Source organism: Medicago sativa, chromosome 4 (assembly GCF_051527215.1).
Source record: "Medicago sativa cultivar Bolivia chromosome 4, Bolivia_mono, whole genome shotgun sequence".
NCBI classification, from domain to species: domain Eukaryota; kingdom Viridiplantae; phylum Streptophyta; class Magnoliopsida; order Fabales; family Fabaceae; genus Medicago; species Medicago sativa.
In genome coordinates, this window is record NC_140752.1 from 32360640 (window position 1) to 32382807 (window position 22168).

At 30.4% G+C, this 22168-nt stretch overlaps 3 protein-coding genes across 4 annotated transcripts; 2 read left to right on the forward strand and 1 right to left on the reverse strand.

The window, feature by feature from the left end:
• Positions 1-726: 726 nt before the first annotated feature.
• LOC146928817 (uncharacterized) lies at positions 727-6788 on the reverse strand. The gene is made up of 6 exons (XM_085708192.1): positions 6662-6788; positions 6334-6415; positions 1858-2033; positions 1703-1763; positions 1534-1587; positions 727-844 (listed from the first exon to the last, which is right to left on the reverse strand). The coding sequence occupies exons 1-5, from the start codon at positions 6758-6760 to the stop codon at positions 1571-1573; spliced, it is 435 nt and encodes a 144-aa protein (XP_085564318.1). The 5' UTR covers positions 6761-6788; the 3' UTR covers positions 727-844; positions 1534-1570.
• Positions 6789-10608: 3820 nt separating this feature from the next.
• Positions 10609-12973, forward strand: LOC146928818 (small ribosomal subunit protein uS10y-like). 2 transcript variants are annotated; one of them, XM_085701007.1, is made up of 4 exons: positions 10609-10665; positions 10744-10867; positions 10958-11071; positions 12616-12973. In XM_085701007.1, the coding sequence occupies exons 2-4, from the start codon at positions 10756-10758 to the stop codon at positions 12756-12758; spliced, it is 369 nt and encodes a 122-aa protein (XP_085557133.1). In that variant the 5' UTR covers positions 10609-10665; positions 10744-10755; the 3' UTR covers positions 12759-12973. The 2 variants fall into 2 exon arrangements, with proteins under 2 accessions (XP_085557133.1, XP_085557134.1); XM_085701008.1 differs by having other exon boundaries at positions 10609-10662; positions 10742-10867.
• Positions 12974-16254: 3281 nt separating this feature from the next.
• On the forward strand, positions 16255-21755 carry LOC146928819 (putative polygalacturonase At3g15720). Its single transcript, XM_085701009.1, has 9 exons — positions 16255-16591; positions 16820-16957; positions 17951-18106; positions 18306-18329; positions 19460-19667; positions 20107-20188; positions 20286-20394; positions 21025-21147; positions 21276-21755. Exons 1-9 carry the CDS (start codon positions 16379-16381, stop codon positions 21510-21512), a joined length of 1290 nt encoding a protein of 429 aa, XP_085557135.1. The 5' UTR covers positions 16255-16378; the 3' UTR covers positions 21513-21755.
• Positions 21756-22168: the final 413 nt, after the last annotated feature.

Sequence of the window (22168 nt, forward strand, 5' to 3'; positions counted from 1 at the left end):
ATTCTAAATTTTTTTGAGAGAGATCCTTATAATATTATACATTTTTCTGCAAAATTTTATTCAAAAATATGAATTCTACATATGAGTTTACTTTGAAGGAGGAACCAAAAGTAATGATTGAAAATTTTAGAGGGACTAAAACGAAAAGTTGGTATATTTCTAGGGACCAAAAACATATTTAACGCTTAAGCATATGTATCAATATCAATTCAATTATGTTCTTTTTCTTCAAAATAATTATATTCTAAATTTTTTATTTATTTTCAAGATAAAGGATGAAAAAAAATATGGAATAAAATATTTTAAAATCAGTGATGCGGTCTTGGTAAGCTTTAAAATCCAAATTTTGAATTCAGAATCATGGTTGTGTAGCATGTTTCAAAATTATGTATGTAATATCTAAGTTGGGTGTCTATGTATATTTTGTAGGTATGACACCGTAAACCTCAAGTCCTATCTTAGTCTCTTTTTGAAAGTATTTTGGAATTAATTTAGAATACCCTACTAAAAGACATGGACTTAAAAATCATTTTCTAAAAGAAAGTAAAGAAAGACGAATGACTATCGTATCTTAAGCGGGTAAGCTTAGGATATCACCTTTCTTAACATACAAAACATAGTAATAAGAATGAAACAGATTAAATAAAGGTTTTAGGATCAATTTCCTCAAACAAAGGAATAGTCCCACAACATTTGAAAATGACTCCACAAAGTAGGTACCAAAACATAAAAGATAAATCCTTGTTTCCCTGAAAGAAAGTACACATTGCCAATCAACCAAACATAAACTCCAGACAAGCAAGATGCAAACTTCCTCAAGCATCACCTAAATCATGTGAAATGTCTGCGCCAAACACAATTAATGAGTGGATGAGTAATCATGTTACATAATTTATAACAATAATATAGGACAAAAATGGAAAAAATATAAACATAGGAAAGCAATGCATGCTTAGATTATGACAATGAAATAGTATAATGTTCATAGCACAAAAGAAGACACAGTTCAGATAGGAAATTTGCACACATCACATATCAAGCATAGAGACACAAACAAGTCACTTTGGTACCATTTCTAACTCTTAACACACATAGACTTGTCAAACCCTACCTATACAATGACCAATTAAATAGATATACTTCTTATATATCTCCAATGGTAGTAATTACAAGTCCTTCTCCCCTCATAAGCCTGAACTACTACCATATGTGTTTGAGAATCATAACAAGCTTAAACATTAGACAGCAGTGTACTGGAAACTTGCACCATGCACATATATACCTTCTCACTTATAGTGAATCTCCTCTTACGTTGACCTTGAATTAATTCTAAATTGTTGTATTTTTTATGCAAATGTTAAACTTTTTTTAATTACAGACTTAAAATAAATTTGATCTAAAAAACTTAACAGAATTCATAAAAATTATATTTATATAACCTAACTCAACTAATTCAAAATAAATTCTACGACCACAGAATCAAACACAATTTAAATTACTATTTTACTATGAGTTTAAAAATAACCTAAATACCTTGTGAAGCATATGACAATTGTTGGCAATTGTGATTTTAATAATAAAGACCCCCTGTTGGTGATGGAATATTAACAACAAAATAATGAGAATGTTAGGCCACTCTAGTTCTAGCCATATGCAAAATTTTAGAGAACAAATATATTTATCAAGCATCGTCATAACATACCTTTCCACCAATCTCCTCTTGAAGCAGCTCCTGAATCATCGTTTTCCCAATCATACTTTTGCTATAAGATAAAAAAATAAAAATAAAAAAGTCTAAGATTTTCAGTAAAAAAATTTAGAAAAATAAAAAAATTGTATATATTACTGTCCACTCACCAATGAGGTTAATCGTGCATTCTGTGTACTCTGAGCAGGATACAATATGTCTTGGCCACCATAATATATGGATGAACTGAGGTTACATGGTCCAATTATCTGATCTTGGAAGATGGAACCAGTAATCTTAACTTTTTTGGTATGAGATTCATTTTCATGAATCTTTGAAATGCCATCTGTATATATAGAAAACAAATTGAAATAAAAAAGGTATTATATATCTAAATCTATTAAATATTTCTTCAAATGAGCGCATGTTTTACTTGTACTCATAAAAAATAAGTAATTTCTTGTTTTAAATGAGAACAAAATATTTAGTAAACAAATATAGTACAACGGATACTTCACTAAAATACTATTTTGGAGGTGAGGCCACCCCATGGCTGAGAAAGTAATTGAATGATGTGACTAAATTCTTTCTCATTTATTTTTCTACATTCATGAGTGTGCCTAAACATTTTTCATTTGTATTAGTGTCTAAGTAAGACTTGCTCACTAGTGTCAAGGTGGTCACAAGTGTGTTTGTCTCTTTTTTTTTTTTTTTTTGCTTATTTTATCATATTTAACTATAATGTTTTTGAAATATACTACAATCAAATCAACTTTGAACTTATATTGTTCATATTGTAGTGGAATTGTTACACTTTACTCTGGTATGGACCAAGGTCAACCCCTTGATAGGTTTTGGATATCCCTTTTACAAGTGTCATAAGAACTATGACATGCACCTCACTCAGAACCGCACTGGAAAAATGACCCCTGAAGGAAATATGGTCCATCTTGTTCGGATCCATTGTCATCTCCTCATAATATGCTTGCAGTGGTCTCATGAGGACAATTGTCTAGGTAAAGGTTGAAGGTGAGAAAAAACACAAGAAGGGGGGGTTGAATTGTGTTTTGAAAAATTCTTCGTTTCTCCTAAAAACTGAACACACTGATCAGAAGCTAAGTGAGACAGCTTCTGAAGTGATAATCAGAATCTAAATGCAGCGGAATAAAACAGAGATAGAGAAGAAGAACGACACAAAGCAATTATACTGGTTCCTTCCACAAACCGGAAGTAGTCCAGTCCCCCTTGCACTTCCAAGGAGATTTCACTAAGAGTAATATCTGATTACAATTGCTCAAGCACACAAGCAAGAGACTTCCTTTGCTCAAGCACACAAGCTAGAGACTTCCTGCTCAAGCACAACTGCAAGAGACTTCCTAACTAAACAAAATTACACAGAAAATTGTTTAAGGTTGAACACTTGATATACAATCAGAGGTGCTCACAATACAAATCAGATACAGACTCAATGGACTTAAGAATTTCTAAGATATGACTTTGAGACACAGAAATTCTAAGTGAAGGCAGAACAATTTCAGCAGAGATTTGGCACTTGTAAAAGTATTGAGAGTCTGTTGTTCAGCATTACCAAAATCTCTAGACCTTCACTCCTTTATATAGAGGTGTGAAAGAGACGTTGTGAAATTGCCAGCACCCAAAGAGTCGTTGTTGAAGCTTGATCTTTCACCTTTGATCTTTTGCCTGATTTGGTTGTTGTCCTATGAAGAACTAATTTGAAATCCATTCCTTATCCAAAGGAACATCTATGCAGGCGAAGCCGTATTCTGGAGCTGTTTTCTTGTCTTGTAGCGTGGACACAAAACAGAGTAGTGGAGAACGTGGTTGTACAATTCGTACAAATGTCAACGCTTTCGTCCAAATTGCAAGCACATGCCTTCAAACACCTTTGAAATGACCGTTGCAAAATTCCACTAATCCTTTGTAGCATTTTCGAATCCAATAGACAACTTTTGCAGTGATAATTCTTCAATTCTTGAATCTTTGCAAATCCAGTTGATATTCAGCTTCTGGTGAAATAGCTTCTGATGAGGCAACTTCTGATGATGCAGCTTCTGATGATATGACTTCTGCAGCTTCTGATGATGCAGCTTCTGATGATATGACTTCTGGACCTCTTGTCTTCAGGAGCACTATTCTTACTTCAGAAGCGACTTAACTTCAGGAGCACGTTGCCTTCAGGAGCGTCCAAGCTTCAATTATGTTGTTTCCTTTGCTCTATATTTGCTCATTCAGAACCAATGATGATGTACCTTTTTAATTATGGTCCTGTACACTTGAACAAATATTAGCTAGTCCAATTTACAATTTTTAATACCTTGTTATCATCAAAACTCTTTAAGGTTCATTGTTAAACACATTTTGTTCCAACAAAGGTTCAAGGACTGAAAACCTAAACCTACACAATAAGACTAACTCAAGGGCATTGACTCAGGTACGCTTACTCTCACCTGAAATACCTTATCACCCACATTGTTTAATGACGATCGTTGGAGTTTGTGGAGGTACACCATCCCCATATTTTCCCTGAGAAGAAGGTTAGTGCTAATAGATCTTCAAGTACGCTTACTCTTAGCGTCTCTTTTCTCTGCCCTCTCTCTACAGAAAACTCGTCGCTGCCACCCAAAAATCCAATACATCTTCTTAATATAAAGACATCTTATATGGTGGTACGAGGAGCGGCTTGAGCCCTACACACTAGCTACCTCCGTATTTATCGATGGTTATGCACGACAGTTTTTGGGGGTCGTTCGACCTCTAGTGGGGTCACAATAAGTGTTGCGGCTTTGTTTGTCTAGTCGTTCAACACCGGTGTCATGAGTTTTTATACTGTTATGTTGTTGTTGATAACAGATTTGTTTTCTCTCTTGGCGAGGTTGTGTTTGCTCGCATCGTCTATGGTGATGGATCGGTCATCATGGTGGTGATGGATATGTCACAATTGTTGATACTAGATCTATGTTCACATGTGATCTGTTTCAGTTTCAATAGATCCTCGGTTGTGTTGGGTTATGGTGCTTCATGGTGGTTCTGATAATGGGTCTTTTATGGTGGTGCTCGTGGTGGTTTTTGTGGTGGTGTTAGTGTTGGTTTTCATGGTGATGCTCGTGGTGGCTGGTGATGGATTTTGGTGGTGGTTATGTTTATTGCTTTGTGAGGGATTTGACCAAGTTCTATGCATTCCTACTTCAAGATAGGGTATTAGGTTGGCATCGGTGTCATAAGGAGTTTTTTGGTGATGGTGGGTTGTGAGTTGAAAGGTTGGTGTTTTTAACGAGCTTGTGGGTTGTTTATGTTTTTAGAGTTGTTTTGTATTTATTCCGCTATCTGTTCGTAGTGATCCCTAATTTGAGTCCATCTCAACTATCGCTAGCTCTTGCTATTTTGGTGTTTTTTTCGATTGGTCTATGGTTGATTTTGGGTTATCTTCGAGCTGGGCATATTTCGAGCTCATGATGTTTGCGCTACTGCTTTAATTGCCGACTAGTTGAGGGTTTTGTTATGTGGATTCTTGTGGACCTATAACTTTTGATTCGAGATTGAGAATTATTGTCTAGTTTCAAGCTCTTGGGTTGGTTTCATGTATTCTTCGATGGGATGAGAGTTTTGAGGGGGTGTCATAGAGATTTGTGTATGGAGTCTGGTGGGCTGATTGGGGGTCAGTTTCTAATGTCAAGTTCTTGGCTTGTTTGGGGTATTCTTCGGCAAACCGAAGGTTGTTTTTGTGGTGGAAGATGAATTAATGTTGGAATAAGAGCTTTTCAGTTGTTCATCTGGGCTCAGCTATGGAAGAGATTGTGAGGTAATGTAATAAGGGTTTTTTTGTTGGTTTCTTAGAGGGGTTTTAGTGAGAGTAGTGGGTGATAGGTGTTTGGATCTTATTTTTCGGTTGTCATTCACGATGGAGGTTAATATTTGGTTCAAGTTTGATGTTAACTATTTTGTGGAGATTATGTGTTGTTTTTGGTGTTGGTAATTAGTTTTTTGTATTGGTTTTTGGTGTTGGTTTCTTTGTTGGGGTTTATATGATTTGGTTTTTGTTTTGTTCTTCCGTCTATATGTTGTGCCATTTGCTTGTTGTTTTACTGTTTTTCCGGTCTCTGTTCGTCTTGTGCAGAGACTTGATTATAAATAAATTTTACGGTTAAAAAGGAGTATGCTTACTCTTACACTAAAGGTCATTCAATGCGATCACCCACGGATCTCATTTACGACAAGATAACTATTATAATTGGATTTAACTCATTTTTTAATTAAAGGTTTAAAAAGTATTATTTAAAAGATAAAATTGTAATTAGAACAACATAAATGAAGGGTAATATGTAAAAAATATTATATATATAAATGAAGGGTATAATTGGAAAAAAAATATCATTTCAAAATCATAAATCCTTGATATATACTAGTATACAGAGCTATTTTTCAAAAATTAACTGTAGTAATTTTATTTTGTAAAAAGATTATTGTAATTATGTTTCATTCCTCTATTCAATAGATTTCTTGATTCATCCTCGATTCCAATAGAAATATAGAGACCAATACAAACTATTAAAACATTTACCAAAACATACACATACATACATGATATATGGACTTTCATAAAACGATAATCTAAGATTGTATATTACCTTGAGATCCATTGATGGGGTCCAATGTGTTATTGACAGTTTTGCCTTTGCCTTTGCCACGAACTGATTCTCTCCCTAACACCTAAATTAAACAATCAAAAAAATCAAAGTTGCATCAATCAATAATAATATGTTTTTAGTCAAAACAACACAAGAACTTCATGTTCAATATATCCTTTTACACCATTCATTCCAATTAATTCAATCATTATACTCTTATTTATTTTTTCAATTTTATTCTTGGAGATGAATTTTTTTTATAAGAGAAATGAACAACAAAAATTAAAAAAGGGGTTGAATAAAAATTAAGTGTTAGAGTATTACGTACCATGGGTGATTGATAAGCAAACATAGAGCTAAAAATTCCAGATGAAGAAAATGGGTGGAGCCCATTGGGAGTAACCTTTTGGTTATTCTTTCTCTCCATTCTCTCTTTCCTAAACACCACTCTAATATCAAAATGACTAATTCCTTAAAGAAATTAGTGAGAGGTGTGAGCCTTTATATAAAAATGAAATAAAATGAGTATACACTACTATGTTGACTTTTTTATTTTATTTTTTTTTATAAAGACTAAATACTGGAATAAAATAGTTTAAGAAAAACATTTGACTTATCGTACAATTATTTATAATATTTCTTGGAAAATACTACTAATAATATAAAATTTATAATAATACCATTTATGATAATATATATTAAAATTTATGAATATTAATATTAATATTAATAAAAGAAACAGAAAGAAAAAGATGAGAGAGAAGACATAAAATAGAGATAGGAATATCTTAATTTATGATATTTTTGTTAATTTATAATTCGACAATAGACAAGCAAATGAGGTTGTTCATGGCTTAGCAAAGATGACACTTTATCAGCTAGTTTTATGATCTTGGTTGAATTACCATGTTGTATTGAACACATTCTTATTAATGAAATGCTAAAATTTCTCTTCATTAAAAAATAAAAAATAAAATCATACATGGACGTTTATTGGACCATAGTTTGGTGAGAAGCAAAGTTTTTGGATTTTGTCCCGTTCTCACCATTTTTTTAAGGGTTTAAATATATTTTCTGATCTTTATCTCTATAAATATCGTTAATTTTGTTTTTACTCATAAAAAAATGACATATTTTGGTATTTATAAGAAAATTTAACTCCTAGTTTTTGTTCCTGTTAAATTAAAATTTGTCAACTATGCTTAAATTTTTAAAATTTTGAATGATGTTTTTTACATACTAGTTTAAAACATTACAAGAAGTTTCTCTGTAAAACATTAACTCAAAAATGGATTTTTAGGTCCAAATTTTTATTAGTTTTATCTTGAAATTTTAGCGTTTAAAAATTCATATTTAATCATTTCATCTTAAAAAATTATAGTTTGTTTAATACAAGAGTTTCTTGTAAGGTTCTTAACATATCTGTAAAAAAAAGTTAAAAAATTTAAAATTTTATGCATAATTAAATAAAAAATACTAAAACTACGTGTTGAAGTTTATTTTAGGGACCAAAACCTATCTTTTTTTATGAAGGCCAAAAATGAAATTCACTGTATTTTAACACTAAAAACTTTATTTAACCATTTTTTACGTAAATTCGTAGTCACATTTTAAATCAAACTTTGAAATAGATTCTTTTATCCTTACCAATACCTTGTTTTTTCCCTTTTCAAATCAAACAGACCCTATGTTTTTCTAGGGAAAGAAACATAACTTGAAGGAGAGAATAGAAGCTGTAATAAGAAAAGAAAAGGAAAGGTGTGACAAATGTGTTTTCAAAAACAATTGGTAAATTTATTCAACGGTTGGAAAGATGACTAGATACATGAGCAATAAAATTTTACTCATTGTGTTTTTCTTAAGAGAGAAACCGAAATTAAACGTATTTTTTTCATAAGCCAATATATAGGTAAGGCATCAAGGTGAGTCTATATAGGTAAGGCATCAAGGTGAGTCTGAATAGTCAGATACTCCCATTGGACCGTGAAAACCCGGATAAAGGACATAGCGCCCCGTATAAGGACCTAAGAAGCCATAAGCGCCCTTCCCAAAGACCGAACTAGCCAGATGCGGTTTCTACACAAGGCACCGCATATATTACGTTCTAGAAGCAGCTGGAAACCTCAATGCTTATCCAATTCCAAGTAACTTAACGCCTAAGTTAGCGGATTATACAGGCCCATTCACATCTATAAATACTAATCTTGAGAGCATTCTCAAGGCATGACCTAAACAGATTAACCCTAGTCTGATAATCTTGAGTTTCATTAATTTTGTTTGACTACAGTTTCATTACATGGAATTAGTTTTTTCATTTATGGTTTACGTCAAAAATATTTATATTGTTGTGTGTAGATCTGTTTTTCTTTTAATTGATTCTTTATATCTTATTTTCTTACATGAATTAGGTGTTTGCCCTTTTGCCGCTCACATGGTGTCTGAACCGGGGATAAAATTCTCTACTTCGCTTGATTTCAGCATGTCACTTTTCTTGACTTAGCAGTCGTGATAGTGGCGGATTGCTGAAGACATGGGAATGTGTGAAGGTTTGTTCATTTCTCTCTTCTCTGGCTCAAAAATACATTTGATGGTGATTTACTTTTCTTCTTTTGACAGTGTAGCGAGGTATCAAAAAAGCCTTTTTGGAGTACGTAAAACCAATGAATGGAACAATTGCTAAAAAGAGATTCAAGCATCCAATTTAATAAGTTGTTTCTAAATTTCATTAAAAAGAGGGTATTATGTGCAGCTATTCTCAGTGGTTGTTTTGGGGTAGTTTTTCTATGGTTTTTGTTCTGTTTTTATTTGGTTTTTAAGTGTACAATTTTTTGATGTGATGTGGTTGTTCTGTATATGCATATAGTGTACCATTTGTGCGTTATATCTGTTCATTATTAACGAAGTTTGGCTGTTTTTTTTTTTTTGTGGTATCCGGGATTCGAACCTGTACTTTGCATATATTATGCATTGTCTTATATTTTTTTCAAGTTAGTATATATATGCCAAGTTTATGGTAAGTCCTATTTATTGTGTTAGATTTCCATAAGTTTATTTGGATAGATAGGGTTGTTGTAGATAAAATGTTCCTTCTCATATACATAAAAAGTACAAACATATTTGAGTTCCTCTTATTTTATCGTTTTTCTACATGGTTTATTCTAAAATGTTCCTTCTCATATACATAAAAAGTACAAATGTTACTGCCATTTTTAGTCTTGATATAAAACATTTAATTTCGATTATTGTACACGATGAGATTTAATTCTCATCGATCGCTTAAAATGTGAATATTTTTTTATTCATTTGATAAATTATAATACCAAAGGAATTCATTTTTTCTAAAAGTATGAATGTGTTATTTACAAAGGTGTCATTTTATAATTAGTTTTTGATTGCTTTAAATTAATTTTTTAACCATTTACTCTTCTTGCTATGTACTCAAAATGAAACTCAATTGAAGTTTTTTATTGAAGAAGTTAAACTAACCCACTGAAATTAACACTTTAATGATTCAAGTCAACAACACGAGTTTAATTCTATTGTGTTAAATATTCTAAGTCTATTAAGTTTTTTCTTGGTTATTAATAGACATGACGGGTCGTATTTCATAATTTATATTTCAAATGATGTACTTAATTTAATCGAATTATACATTTAACATCAACTATTTTATCTTAGGCTAAAATATGATTTTAATTGAATTATACATTTAACATCAACTATTTTATCTTAGGCTAAAATATGATTTTGGTCCCTGCAAATATGCCTCATATTGGTTTTAGTCTCTGTAATTTTTTTTTTGTTGTTTTTGGTCCCTGCAAATATGCCTCATTTTGGTTTTGGTCCCTGGCCTCACTTTAGTGATGATTTACACACGTTGCACATGATGACTGAACCCATTTATGAGAAAAATAGTCCTGCCAAATCTTTTGATTTCTAAAAAGGTCCCTGCAAAATATTTTGTTTTTGAAAATAGTCCCAAAATATTTTGCAGGGACCAAAAACAACAAATTTTTTTTACAGGGACTAAAATCAAAACGAGGCATATTTGCAGGGACCAAAACCATATTTTAGCCTTTATCTTATATACTTTATTCTTATATATTATTGTCAATACGACCCATGCGACGATCTAGTTGGTGTAAAAAGTAAAATAAGTTATAGAAAAGAAATTAGATTACAAGTGAACTTTTATATAACCCGGCCCATAATTTAGCCCAACTCAAAACCCTAACAAAGAGAACATAAACCAGAAAATCCCACAAAAACCAAATCGCCGTGAAAGCACTTCATCATCCCCAAGCAGCAGAGAAGAAGAAGAAAATCTCAAAGGTTTTCCTACTTTCTCATCATTCCAGATTCTTCTAGATTGTTTCATTGATTCTGATTCAATCAGTGTTGAATTTTCAGGGGAAGAAAAAAATGGCATATGCTGCAATGAAACCAACTAAGCCTGGTTTGGAAGAATCTCAGGAACAGATCCATAAGATTAGGATCACTCTCTCTTCAAAACATGTTCAGAATCTCGAAAAGGGTATGTTCATTTTTCAACTTTTTTTATAAGCTTTTTTTATTTGATGGTTTTGTTTTTTGAGCTGTTTTTTGTTTTGTTTTGTTATGGTAGTTTGTAGTGACTTGGTTCGTGGTGCTAAGGATAAGCATCTTAGGGTGAAGGGACCAGTGAGGATGCCTACAAAAGTGCTTCACATTACCACTAGGAAAACCCCTTGTGGAGAAGGTAATTTTTATTTCATTTGGTTTTGTATGTGCTTTTTAATTGCTTGGTTTTTTAATTTAATCAGAAATGTTGTTTCGTAATTTAAATAATAATATTGAAGTTAGATGCTATAAGTATTTTAGATTGCTTGTAGTCGAGATACCTCGATTTCATGTGTTAGAACCGATACTTCTGATTGAATGTGTGTCCTGTGCTCGACACGTGTGTCTGACAACACACTAACATGTGATTACAGTGAATTCTGTTACGATCATAGTGGTCAGTACATCGGTGACTGTTGGGTTAAGATCCAACGGTTACCAATGTGTTGATTACCTAAATGCAAAATATAAAAAATTACAAGGATATTTGACCTTCTGAGTCATTCCTTTATGAAAATTGATGATTAATTGACATGTATCATTGGTGATTTTTTGTTTTGTTTTGAAAATTATAAGTTTGCTGATGAGTACAACTAGTGTTTATGTTATAATTATTGCCTTGTGTCTGTCCATCTTAGATAGTTACATGTTTCAAGTTGGGTTGTATTTTTGACTTAGTGAGGTGAGATACTGTGGTTGCTTTCGGGTGGTTCTAGAGATGTACTAGGGTAGTAAAATTTCCATATGAAGCACAAACAAAAATACGTACTCGTCGACACTGATAATTGTGTGAGTGACAATTGAAGATAGTCCCCTGTGTTAGTGTAATGTTTGAGCCGGACACTGACATATGTCGTTTCAGACACTCAGGCACACCCCTCTGATTAGAAGTGTCTGTGTTACATAGAAATTGCATTGATTGGAAGTGCAATATCATTTGATGTCTTGGATGATTAAGTGTCCGTTTTGATTTTCTTATTTTTTAGCTTAAGAAAAATAGCTTATGCAAATAAACAAGATTTTATGTTAATTCATTAGTTCTTGCTAACAAATATTGTATCTTGATAAGCTGTTTTTTTCATAAACTTCCTTGACAAACTTATGAATAATAAATAAAAGCTTATTTATTTGCATAAGCTGTTATGCTTAAGCTCAAATATAAGCCAATCCAAACAGACCCCTAGTGTTTATTTGAAAAATGTTTATTATGCCAAATTTTATTTCAGAATTGCTTAAATTACATAAGCTATTTGTGTACTATTTGTGTTCGTATAACATTTATTTGCACTCTAAAGTAGAATTTGGGAAGAGGGTATTGGGTATTTCAATGCACTATATTAGAGAGTTTGTTTAATGAAGCTAATAGCATAGCATCTGTCATATTATTAAGATCTTTCAAATACTTCCATGACATAATATTATTCTAAATTAGCCATTTGAAACACTCCCTTTCTAGATGCAGTTCTTAATATTGTTTCATTTTGAACAATAATCTGCTTTTATTTTTAACAATGGAATGATAATCAGCTCCATGAACTAATTCGGGTATTTTACGATATAAAATAAAGATTATAAAATTTCCCAAATGCCCGCAACTATTTTTCATGACATGACTGTCAATCACATTGTTTATTTGATTGAATTTCGTTATACCTTGTATTGACAATCTGTTTCATGGTTAAGGTACAAACACATGGGACAGATTTGAGCTTCGTGTGCACAAGAGAGTCATTGACCTCTACAGTTCACCTGATGTTGTCAAGCAGATTACATCGATCACAATTGAACCCGGTGTCGAAGTTGAGGTTACCATTGCAGATGCTTGATTATCAAAAAAATGTTTTGTTAATGCATTCTTGTTTTATTTGTAATTTAACCTCCTGGCTAGAAATGTGTTGCTGTTGAAAATTTTGAAGTCTAATTATGGTAGGTGATAGACTCGATTATCTTTTATTTTATGGTTGAATACCACCATGAGAAATGTTTACTAAAGTTGTTCTAGAATCCTTCATATCAAGTATTTTAAGCTTTTGTTGAAAAATAGTACCACAATTTTTATTCCTTAGAAATCTGATGATGGCATAGATGATACTTGTTTAGCTATCCTAAACTTGTTTAGCAAGTAAAGTTTTACTGTAAATTAGGGAAAATGCTCTCACTTCCTTTTCAATTTACAGCATAACAGGGTATAATGTTATCGGTAGTTTTAGTACTTAGGTGATTTTTAGGTTCTGTGAAGTGTTTCTGTGGGAAGTGTTTATTTTACTTTATTAAATTAATAAAAACTATAAAATACTGTTATAAGTGAATTAAGTGATTGAAATGTTTATGATTCTTTTATCAAACTTCGATTTTTTTTAAAAATCTCAAATGTAAACTTTGCCTTTGAAAGGACCCCTTAAAATCTAATTTCCATACTCATCCTTATTGAATAAATATGGTTTCTATTAGGTGGCTGAGATGTGTTCTATTGTATTGTGTCTATTGTGAATTTCATTGCTAATGGTGAGTTTTTTGAAAGAATTGAGATATATTTTATATGATTCTACCTATCTTTTCATCCAAAGTTTTGGAGGTTCTTCCAATATATTTTTAAAACTTATATATTCAAAATATAAGCATTGCCTTCCAAGGCATCCCTCAAAATCTATTTTCCATTTGTGAATTTCATTACACATGGTGAGTCTCTTTGAATAATAAACTGTGTCTATTTTGCAACCAAATCGTGCCAAAGTCTATGTTCTTTAGTTTAGCTTAAAACGTTACCCAGTATCCCTCAAATTATTTATCAAGTACTCTATTTTAACCCAGGATTGGTCCGGTGGTGTAAGTTTGTGATCATCAAGCATACTCCTTATACTTGATTTTCAGTCTTATATTTGATATTGTCCGTATCAATTTTGATGGGTTAGTTTGTCTTCTTAAAAAAAATAAAATAAATAATGAATATTTTATTTATTTCATTTGATTGTAAACTTTTTTTGGTAGTGTCATTTGATTGTAAACTCAGACGGTGGAGGAGCGATCCTTTTTTATATAATAAATGGGAGAGTTAGCCTTGCGAGTGAAAATAGGGAAGTAGTTTTCAGTCATTTTCTTTTACCTGTTAACGGTGAATAAACGGTGCTATAGTTGGGCGAGACCATCTTTACCCTTAATATAATTTAGAGATTATAAATTTTTGATAATTTACCTAATGAAGATGAAGAAAATGAAATGACCATACAGAAGTAATTTGTGTGATTTGATGTATAAATATTTTAGAGTTAATTAAATTTTTTGTTTTTGTTTTAAAGAGTAAAAAACTTTTGCAAATGAGATTTCTAAAATGTACTATTAAACATGTTAAACATCTAAATTAATTTTAAAATATATTTCTTGTTAAAAGTTTAGAATTTTTTCTTCAACCCTCCCTCCAAAATCCTCCCCTCTTCTCTCCTCCAAATATCCAAACAGAAACTTAGACGGGAAGTTAAGAATATGATGGTCTGATAGGAACTTCATTGCATTGAATTGTTTATACAACTCTTTTTCCTACATAAATGGAAATTTGAATGTACACCTAACAAGTTCCCTACTAAAAATATGGCCTTGTTAAGCAACGATTGGTAAATCATTGGTTAAAGAAAATGGAAAAAAAATATCTTTAGATAAATGTAACTCTCGTGGACTAAACGTCCTATTTCATAACCGTTTAGAGATGTATTTTTAACTACATAAACGTTTGGATCAACCAATAAAAAATTAGGGTGTGAGAAATGAGTGTAACGTTACGTTGCAATGTGTCTTGTGATTCCTATTTTTGATAACAACGTATCCAATTGAAACTAGTGCAGTTCCATTATTGAAACTCCATCATGTGGGTCAGTTACTAATGAATTCATCTCATAATTTAGATGTTACATTATGGAGTATGTCTTTATTAAATTCTTTTTCAAAAATTGACGATTGAATTTCATTTTATGCTAAGTACTCCCTCCGGTCCTATTTATAAGAAACAAATGACTTTTTAGATACATTGAATAAATTATGTATTTGGTTTAGATTCTTGACTAGATACATAAGTTATTCAATGTATCTAAAAAGTCAACTTTTTCTTATAAATAGGACCAGAGGGAGTATAACATTCTTACAAGACTCCAGAAATTAAAAAAGAACTGATTTTATTGTTGTCAAGTAATGAGAGAAATAATCATGGAAACTTAATTTGTATGCTTTTTTTAAGGTTTATATTTATATCTCTCACATTTTTTTTTTTTTTATGCTTATAGCTAGACTCTTGTAGAAAGTTTATATATATTATTATATATTGAGGTTATATTGAGGTTTTCTAACATCGATACATAAGGTTAGCTACTTAAAAACCATGCTTAGTATAATTGAATCATGACATATAACTCAGTTTCAATACTCAAATATTTGGCATAATTTGCTTGAATTTCAACATTAGGGATAATTTGTTATGGTCCTAAATCTTAAGAATAGGGATTCGAAAGTAGGTTTGAAATAATAAGACTGAAAAGTGAAAAATCTTTCTTTTTCTATTGGAATCTTTAAAATAAAATTTTCTTATTCAAACACTTCTTTTATTTTTGTTGTTTTTTATTTTACACAATTAAATTTACGTAAACTTTCAACTGTGCTTAGTCGTGTTTCAAAAATTCATCAACATTCAAAAGAGATAAGATTTGCCAATTCCAATTGATCTAGAATTTAAGGACTATCCTCACATTGTCGAAATTTGAAGGAGATTAGTTTGTTTCAAATTGGAACAGATTTTTCTCTTTTTATGCAAGGGTTTGTCTAACACTGCATATGTTAAAACAACTAAAAATAACATTTTTTTTATAAATAACAATTATTTATTAACAAGTTATATATTTATTATAAAATAGACATGTTTTAATTAGTTGGTGCATTAGTTAGTCCTTGAACTTGTATGCACGGATCAATTTCATCCTCAAATTCTTCAAAATAGTCAATAGACCTGAATTTTACAAATGTCGACCAATTGAGTTCCTCTGTTAAGTTGGGTCGTTAACGGTGATGGCATGGAACGTTAACTGGTGACGTGACTTGCCATATTTACTATTTACTATTTTGAAATTCTTTTTTCTTTTCTTCGAAAGACTATTTTAAACTACTTAACATAAGTAAAGAAAAGCTTTTAAAAAAAGACAAAGACTAATAACTCAATGATATCTACGGAATAATCGCTACCATTGTCAACTCTAATTTGTCTTTTTTGTCTTGCGATGTCTTACTTCTTGAATTTGCTTAAGCTTTTAATATCATCAATCAATATCATTAATTTGGTACAACAAAAGAAACTCATTCCACCGTAAAAACAAAAGAAACCCATCCCATTAATTTTGTAATAAAATTTCTCTCATCTAGTCGTGTGTATATATATCTGCCACTATGGTACAAAGTCAACTTCACTAGGATGATAAACAATCACATCACACTTAAAGAAAAATTCTTTTTCACGTTCTCCAAAGTTGACATGCAACTTCTTTTTGTCACATTCTTCATATTATCCTTTATTGTTTCATGTTGTTCATGTAACATACCATGTCCAGAAACTACTCAAAACACCAACATTTTCAATGTAATGGATTACGGTGCTGTTGGAGATGGCTTCACAGATGATTCTCAGGTAAATTACATTTAAATTAATATCTCTGATTAGTTTCATTTTTGTTTAGATTTAAGGAATTTTACTTTTCGGTTGAAAAATTCACATTATTCATTTTATATTACGTCCACTATATATCAAAATTTTCTTCTTGTTATATTTATGTTTTTACTGGGAAACATTAGTATATTTTTATTATTGTTATATATTTAATTAAATTTGTGGGGTTTTTTATTTTCAATTACAAAGGCTTTTCTAAAAGCTTGGAGTGATATTTGCAAGAGAGACAGTGATACTCCAACACTTTTGGTTCCATCTGAAAAAACTTTCTTGTTGAACCCTCTCAAATTTAGAGGCCCCTGCAGTTTCTCTCCGGTTCATTTTCAGGTAATCTTTATAAAAAAAAATGTTCATTTCCCTATTAAATTATATTCTTTGAACAATTTTATTTTCTTGTATGCAGGATAAATTATCACCATTTCGAAAATAAAAACTTTCATTTTGGATTTACACTTTTGTTTGTTTAACATAAGAGTTTAATAAAGATGCACTATAGTTTTTTAGGGGAGAGATGCACTATAGTTAATTCCCCTTAAAGATATATCTACATTTCATGTTTAACATACCTCATATATATATTATTTTTTGTGGTGGGAACTTATGAAAAAAACGATGCACTATTGTTTTACACTAACATATGAAAACACAAACATTTTTTTTTTTTTTGGAAAGAATATGAAAAAACAAACATAATTGGTACATTAACCAACTTTTATAATAGCATTTTAAAAATAAATGCCAAATATTGTAAGTCAGTTTAAAAGTACTTTACACCGAAAGTAATATAATAGATAAGGTTAGGATTAACCCAACAAATTCATAGGCTTATTGCAAAATTTGTAGCAGCAGCAACAACAACAAATTGAAGGGCTTTAACTCTAACTAGTTTTCTTGGTCAAAAAAACTCTAACTAGTTTTCACAATATTAAATTTATTCACATTGCTGATTAAATTTTATACTGAATTTATTTGTAGCAAATTTAGTGTTTAAATTTTTATACTACGAGGGAAAAAAATAGTACTTCTAATTAAATAAATAAAAAAGTTTAGTGGCTTAAAACGGCTGCTATAGTGTAAACCGCCCTAGTGAGGTTCATTGATTTAATGTGTAATAATACAAGATCAATCTTTATTGTTCCTTTACCTTTTAATGTTCATCAAAACTATGTTCACAATGATCTTTTTTGGTGGAACTCATTTACCATTTAAACTTTTTCACTTTGTTGAAATTGGGTCTATATTCTATTCTTATACTTATATTTTTTTGAAACGATATTCTAATATAAAATCTATATAACTCATGATTCGATTAATCAAAAGCTCGAAGGAAAAATTGTTGCGCCAAGTAGCAGTGACGCATGGAAGGATGAAGACTATACCAAGTGGATTGGTTTTTATGACATTCATGGCATAATCATCGATGGAGGTGGACAAATCGACGGCCAGGGTTCTGCTTGGTGGAAAACAAATTGTAGTGTATGTTTTATTTTTTTCCTTCCATTTTATTTATTCAATTAGAATTTAGACCCTTCATGTATATAAAAATTTATCTTTTTTTTTTTTTTGGAAAATATAGAAAATTGGTTATAATTGAGATTAATTGTAAAAATATTTTGCATCTAATACCCTTTATTTGCTTGCTTGTTTACTTATTTATTGATTTATTTATTTTCAGGTGACAAACTGTCCACGACCAACTGTAAGATATTTATATCATATATATAAAATTATTTTTGATAAACCATATATATATATATATCTTTGTAATATAATGAGAAAAAAAATTACTAACGGAAAATATAAGGGAATTATAGATTTTTTTTTTTGACAAAGGAAACATAGATTCTTTATTATTATTATTGCTATCGGAAAGATAAGTAGCTAGTATCATGTTCGTCTGTCCGCTTTTTAATCGCATTTAAATATATAACTAGGTTATGACACCTGTTTATAATTTCGTTCGCATATATCACAATCAAATAATTTTAGCAAATATGATCAAAATAACCTTTCTATAATGTTTTTTTTAATAACCTTTCTATAATGTTAGATGTTGTTCCTATTATAGTGAGATTTTTTCAATTGCAATGAGGTTTAACTGATTTTCTTGATTAAAGATTTAAATACTGTTATATAAAGGATAAAATTGTAAATACAATAATTTAAATGAGTGATATAATTGAAACAAAAGTATTACACCATTCAGAAAATTGGAATAAATAATATCAACAATTACATAGTAATGGACTCAGAAAATTGGAATAAAGAGTGCAAAATCACATTATATAACTTTTATACAAAAATATCTCATTATATTAGTGATAAGACAATGACATCAATATTATTAAATAAAAATTAGAGATAAGATAACAAAAATTACACATTGTAAAACTCAAAAATGAAAAGTACGTACGTTAATATCTTAGAATTATAATTTGTTCTCTATTTATCTTCGTATTTCAAAAGCTTTGTAGAATTTCTTATATTTACAACAATATAAAAAATTTATCCTCTAAAAAATAATATAAAAAATAAAACTCTAATCTTCATTAATAGGAGACAAAACATCATAGGAGAGAAACTACTTTCATAGTCTTAGTCTTTATTTATAGGAGACAAAACATTATTTTAGGTGGGGATAAAAAGTAACACATCCAATAAATAACAGAATTAAAATTGTACCAAGAAAAATAAATAAATAACATAATAAAATAAAACAAAGTTGGGGCAGCAGCCCCCAATTTACATTCCATAGATTTGTCCCTAGTTGATGTAATATTTGTGATAAAATAATGGTGTTGTCTTTTTCTTTTTTTATGCAATGTACAGGCCCTACACATTGATAACTGTAGCAACCTCCAACTAAATGGGACTCACCATCTCAATAGTGCAAGAAATCACATATCTATAGATTATTCGGATCATGTAAATATATTCAAGATCAATATCACTGCACCTCAAGAGAGCCCAAACACAGATGGAATTGATATTGGTCACTCAAGCTACGTTTTAATTCAGGACTCGACTATTGCAACGGGTAAGAGATTTAGATACAAATAATATTTAGATGGGCTCCACAAGTTGGCGGTGAGATTGATTTTCCATATTAGTCGTTCTTGAACCGAATACCGAATTTTTGAAAGATTTTTGTTAGATACTCAATTTTAGAGATCATTATAAAAAAAAACTTCTCTTTTTGGTGTGAACTCTTCGATTTTCAAGGGAATGAAAATAATCTGAAGTTTGGTCGAAAGACAGGTAAAGTCTGAGCAAAAATTGTTCTACACATAAATCAAACTCATATTCTCATTTTAAAATAAAAGAAGCAACAAACGAATACAGTCATGTAGAAGTGATTATTTTGTTTTTCTCAAAAACTCTTGAAATATGAGGAAAATAAATTATTTATTCTACACATTTTTTAAATTTGTTACACAATATATTATTTGAAAGTTTTTTTTTTTTTTAATATATAGGAGACGATTGCATAGCAATGAACAATGGTACATCAAATATTAACATTACAGGAGTAACTTGTGGACCAGGTCATGGTATAAGGTAAAAGTAATACTAACACTAAAATTCTACTCCACTGATTAATTCTATAATGACATAAAAATATACCCTCATTTTCCTTTCTTGTGTTTGTGTTTAGTGTAGGAAGCCTTGGAGAAAATGGAGCTTATGAAATAGTGGAACAAGTATATGTTAAAAATTGCACTTTCATTAGAACAGAAAATGGAATGAGAATAAAGACATGGCCGGTACAAATTTCAACCGACTAAATTTGATTTCCTTCAATATGTTTATAGTCCTACATAAAAAAATTGTGCGATTTTTGAAAGAAAAAATAATTTTAATTTTGTTCATTGTTATTCTTTTTACTACAGTTGGTTCACATTAAAGGGAGCTTATATGGTCCAGTGGTTTTACATTCATGTTTGATTAATTTTTTTTTAAAACGCTTAAACCATTTTTTTCTTCAGTTTATTATGAAAGAAAGCTAAGAATAAATTAAAATAACACTAACTACTATTTTTTGTGGCTTTTCAATTCATTTTAAATATTTTTTTTATTTTTATAATATTTTATTTACAAAGAATAACTATTTTTTCTTTTGAAACTTATGTAGAACTAACCAATTGAACATGACATTAACTTTTTTTTTTTTTTACAAACATACATAACATAAAGTTGGAATTAGATATATTTGTTGGGGCTAAAAAATTATTTAAATAAATTAAAATTAAATAAATTAAAATTTGCACATATGCCATTGTTATTTCGTAAATGCAGGTTTTCAAATCAAGTATCAAAATAAGTTAACAAATGTGTGTCTGTTGACACATTTTCATAATTAGTTCAAGAATTATTTCTATTTTCCATTTGTACAGGGTGGATCTGGGTATGCAAGAAATATCTCATTTGAACAAATCATACTTACAGAGACAAAAAATCCTATAATTATTGATCAGAACTATAGAGATTTAGTGATTGACAAAGCAAACAATATGCAGGTTAGACTTGTATAGTCCTTTTTTTTTTTTTTTTTTTTTTTTTTTTTTTGAAATTCAGACTTATATAGTCATACCATACATAATATTATTATTTTTGGATGATTTATTTTTGGAATATGATTATCCAGAAATCAGAAGTACAAATAAGTGGTGTAACTTATCGCGATGTTATTGGAACTTCTAATAGCAAAACATCAATTAAATTGAATTGCAACAAGAATTCAGGTTGCACTGATATCTTCATGAATGCAGTTAACATAACCTCAATTTCTGGAACAATTACAAAAGCTTCTTGCAAAAATGCTCATGGAGAAGCTTCTTCTACTTCACCTTATGTACCTTGCTTGTCGCAGAATAGTGATTAGTATTTTCCTTTTTTGTTTAGTTCTCAATATAGGAGTTCCATTTGCTTTAGTTTTGGTAGAATTGATGTTTACAAATTGATTTAGTGTGATTTTGATTTGGTTGGAACATATGAGTGTATACTAGTGTGTGAATTTAAAAATGCTAGAAATTCCATTGTAGGAGAGATTTCACACAATACCAGTGTATATATAATAGATGTATGATACTTGGGGTGTGCATGCAATTAATATAATCACAACACACACACACACAATGTCGTCTGATTGGGCTATATAATAGATGTATTTATTTTTTATTTTTTTTGGTTTTAGATGAAGTGGTAATCCACTAAAATTAAACTCACACATAACTGTGAGGTCCTGGGTTTGAACCCGGGCCACAACGTCCGACCTTACAATTTCGGTATTTGTCAGTTGAGGTATGACTTCTAAACTATAAGAGATGTATTTTTGTTTCAAGAAACCAAAACTCATCACAATGACGCTTTGCATGCACCCTCCACATTCCAGCACATTCTTGTGTTTGCTTTAATTGTCGAATGACCAGGTCGTTCGTTTCCTAACGATCATGTGATTTGAGCCATCCATTTTCTCACAAGTGTGGTTTCTGACACTATAAAAGGAGTGTTCATGTCCTTGTCCAAATCACAACAAAA

What these genes read in the sequence shown, in the direction of transcription:
- LOC146928817 (XM_085708192.1), bottom strand. Translation starts at nt 6,760, where the DNA reads ATGGAGAGAAAGAATAACCAAAAGGTTACTCCCAATGGGCTCCACCCA. An exon ending in TTGCTTATCAATCACCCATG is followed by an intron (nt 6,416 to 6,661) that starts GTACGTAATACT and finishes TGTTTAATTTAG; the next exon opens with GTGTTAGGGAGAGAATCAGT. An exon ending in CCCCATCAATGGATCTCAAG is followed by an intron (nt 2,034 to 6,333) that starts GTAATATACAAT and finishes CTATATATACAG; the next exon opens with ATGGCATTTCAAAGATTCAT.
- LOC146928819 (XM_085701009.1), top strand. Translation starts at nt 16,379, where the DNA reads ATGATAAACAATCACATCACACTTAAAGAAAAATTCTTTTTCACGTTC. An exon ending in CAAACTGTCCACGACCAACT is followed by an intron (nt 18,330 to 19,459) that starts GTAAGATATTTA and finishes TGCAATGTACAG; the next exon opens with GCCCTACACATTGATAACTG. An exon ending in TGAGAATAAAGACATGGCCG is followed by an intron (nt 20,395 to 21,024) that starts GTACAAATTTCA and finishes CCATTTGTACAG; the next exon opens with GGTGGATCTGGGTATGCAAG.
- LOC146928818 (XM_085701007.1), top strand. Translation starts at nt 10,756, where the DNA reads ATGGCATATGCTGCAATGAAACCAACTAAGCCTGGTTTGGAAGAATCT. An exon ending in TGTTCAGAATCTCGAAAAGG is followed by an intron (nt 10,868 to 10,957) that starts GTATGTTCATTT and finishes TTGTTATGGTAG; the next exon opens with TTTGTAGTGACTTGGTTCGT. An exon ending in GAAAACCCCTTGTGGAGAAG is followed by an intron (nt 11,072 to 12,615) that starts GTAATTTTTATT and finishes TTCATGGTTAAG; the next exon opens with GTACAAACACATGGGACAGA.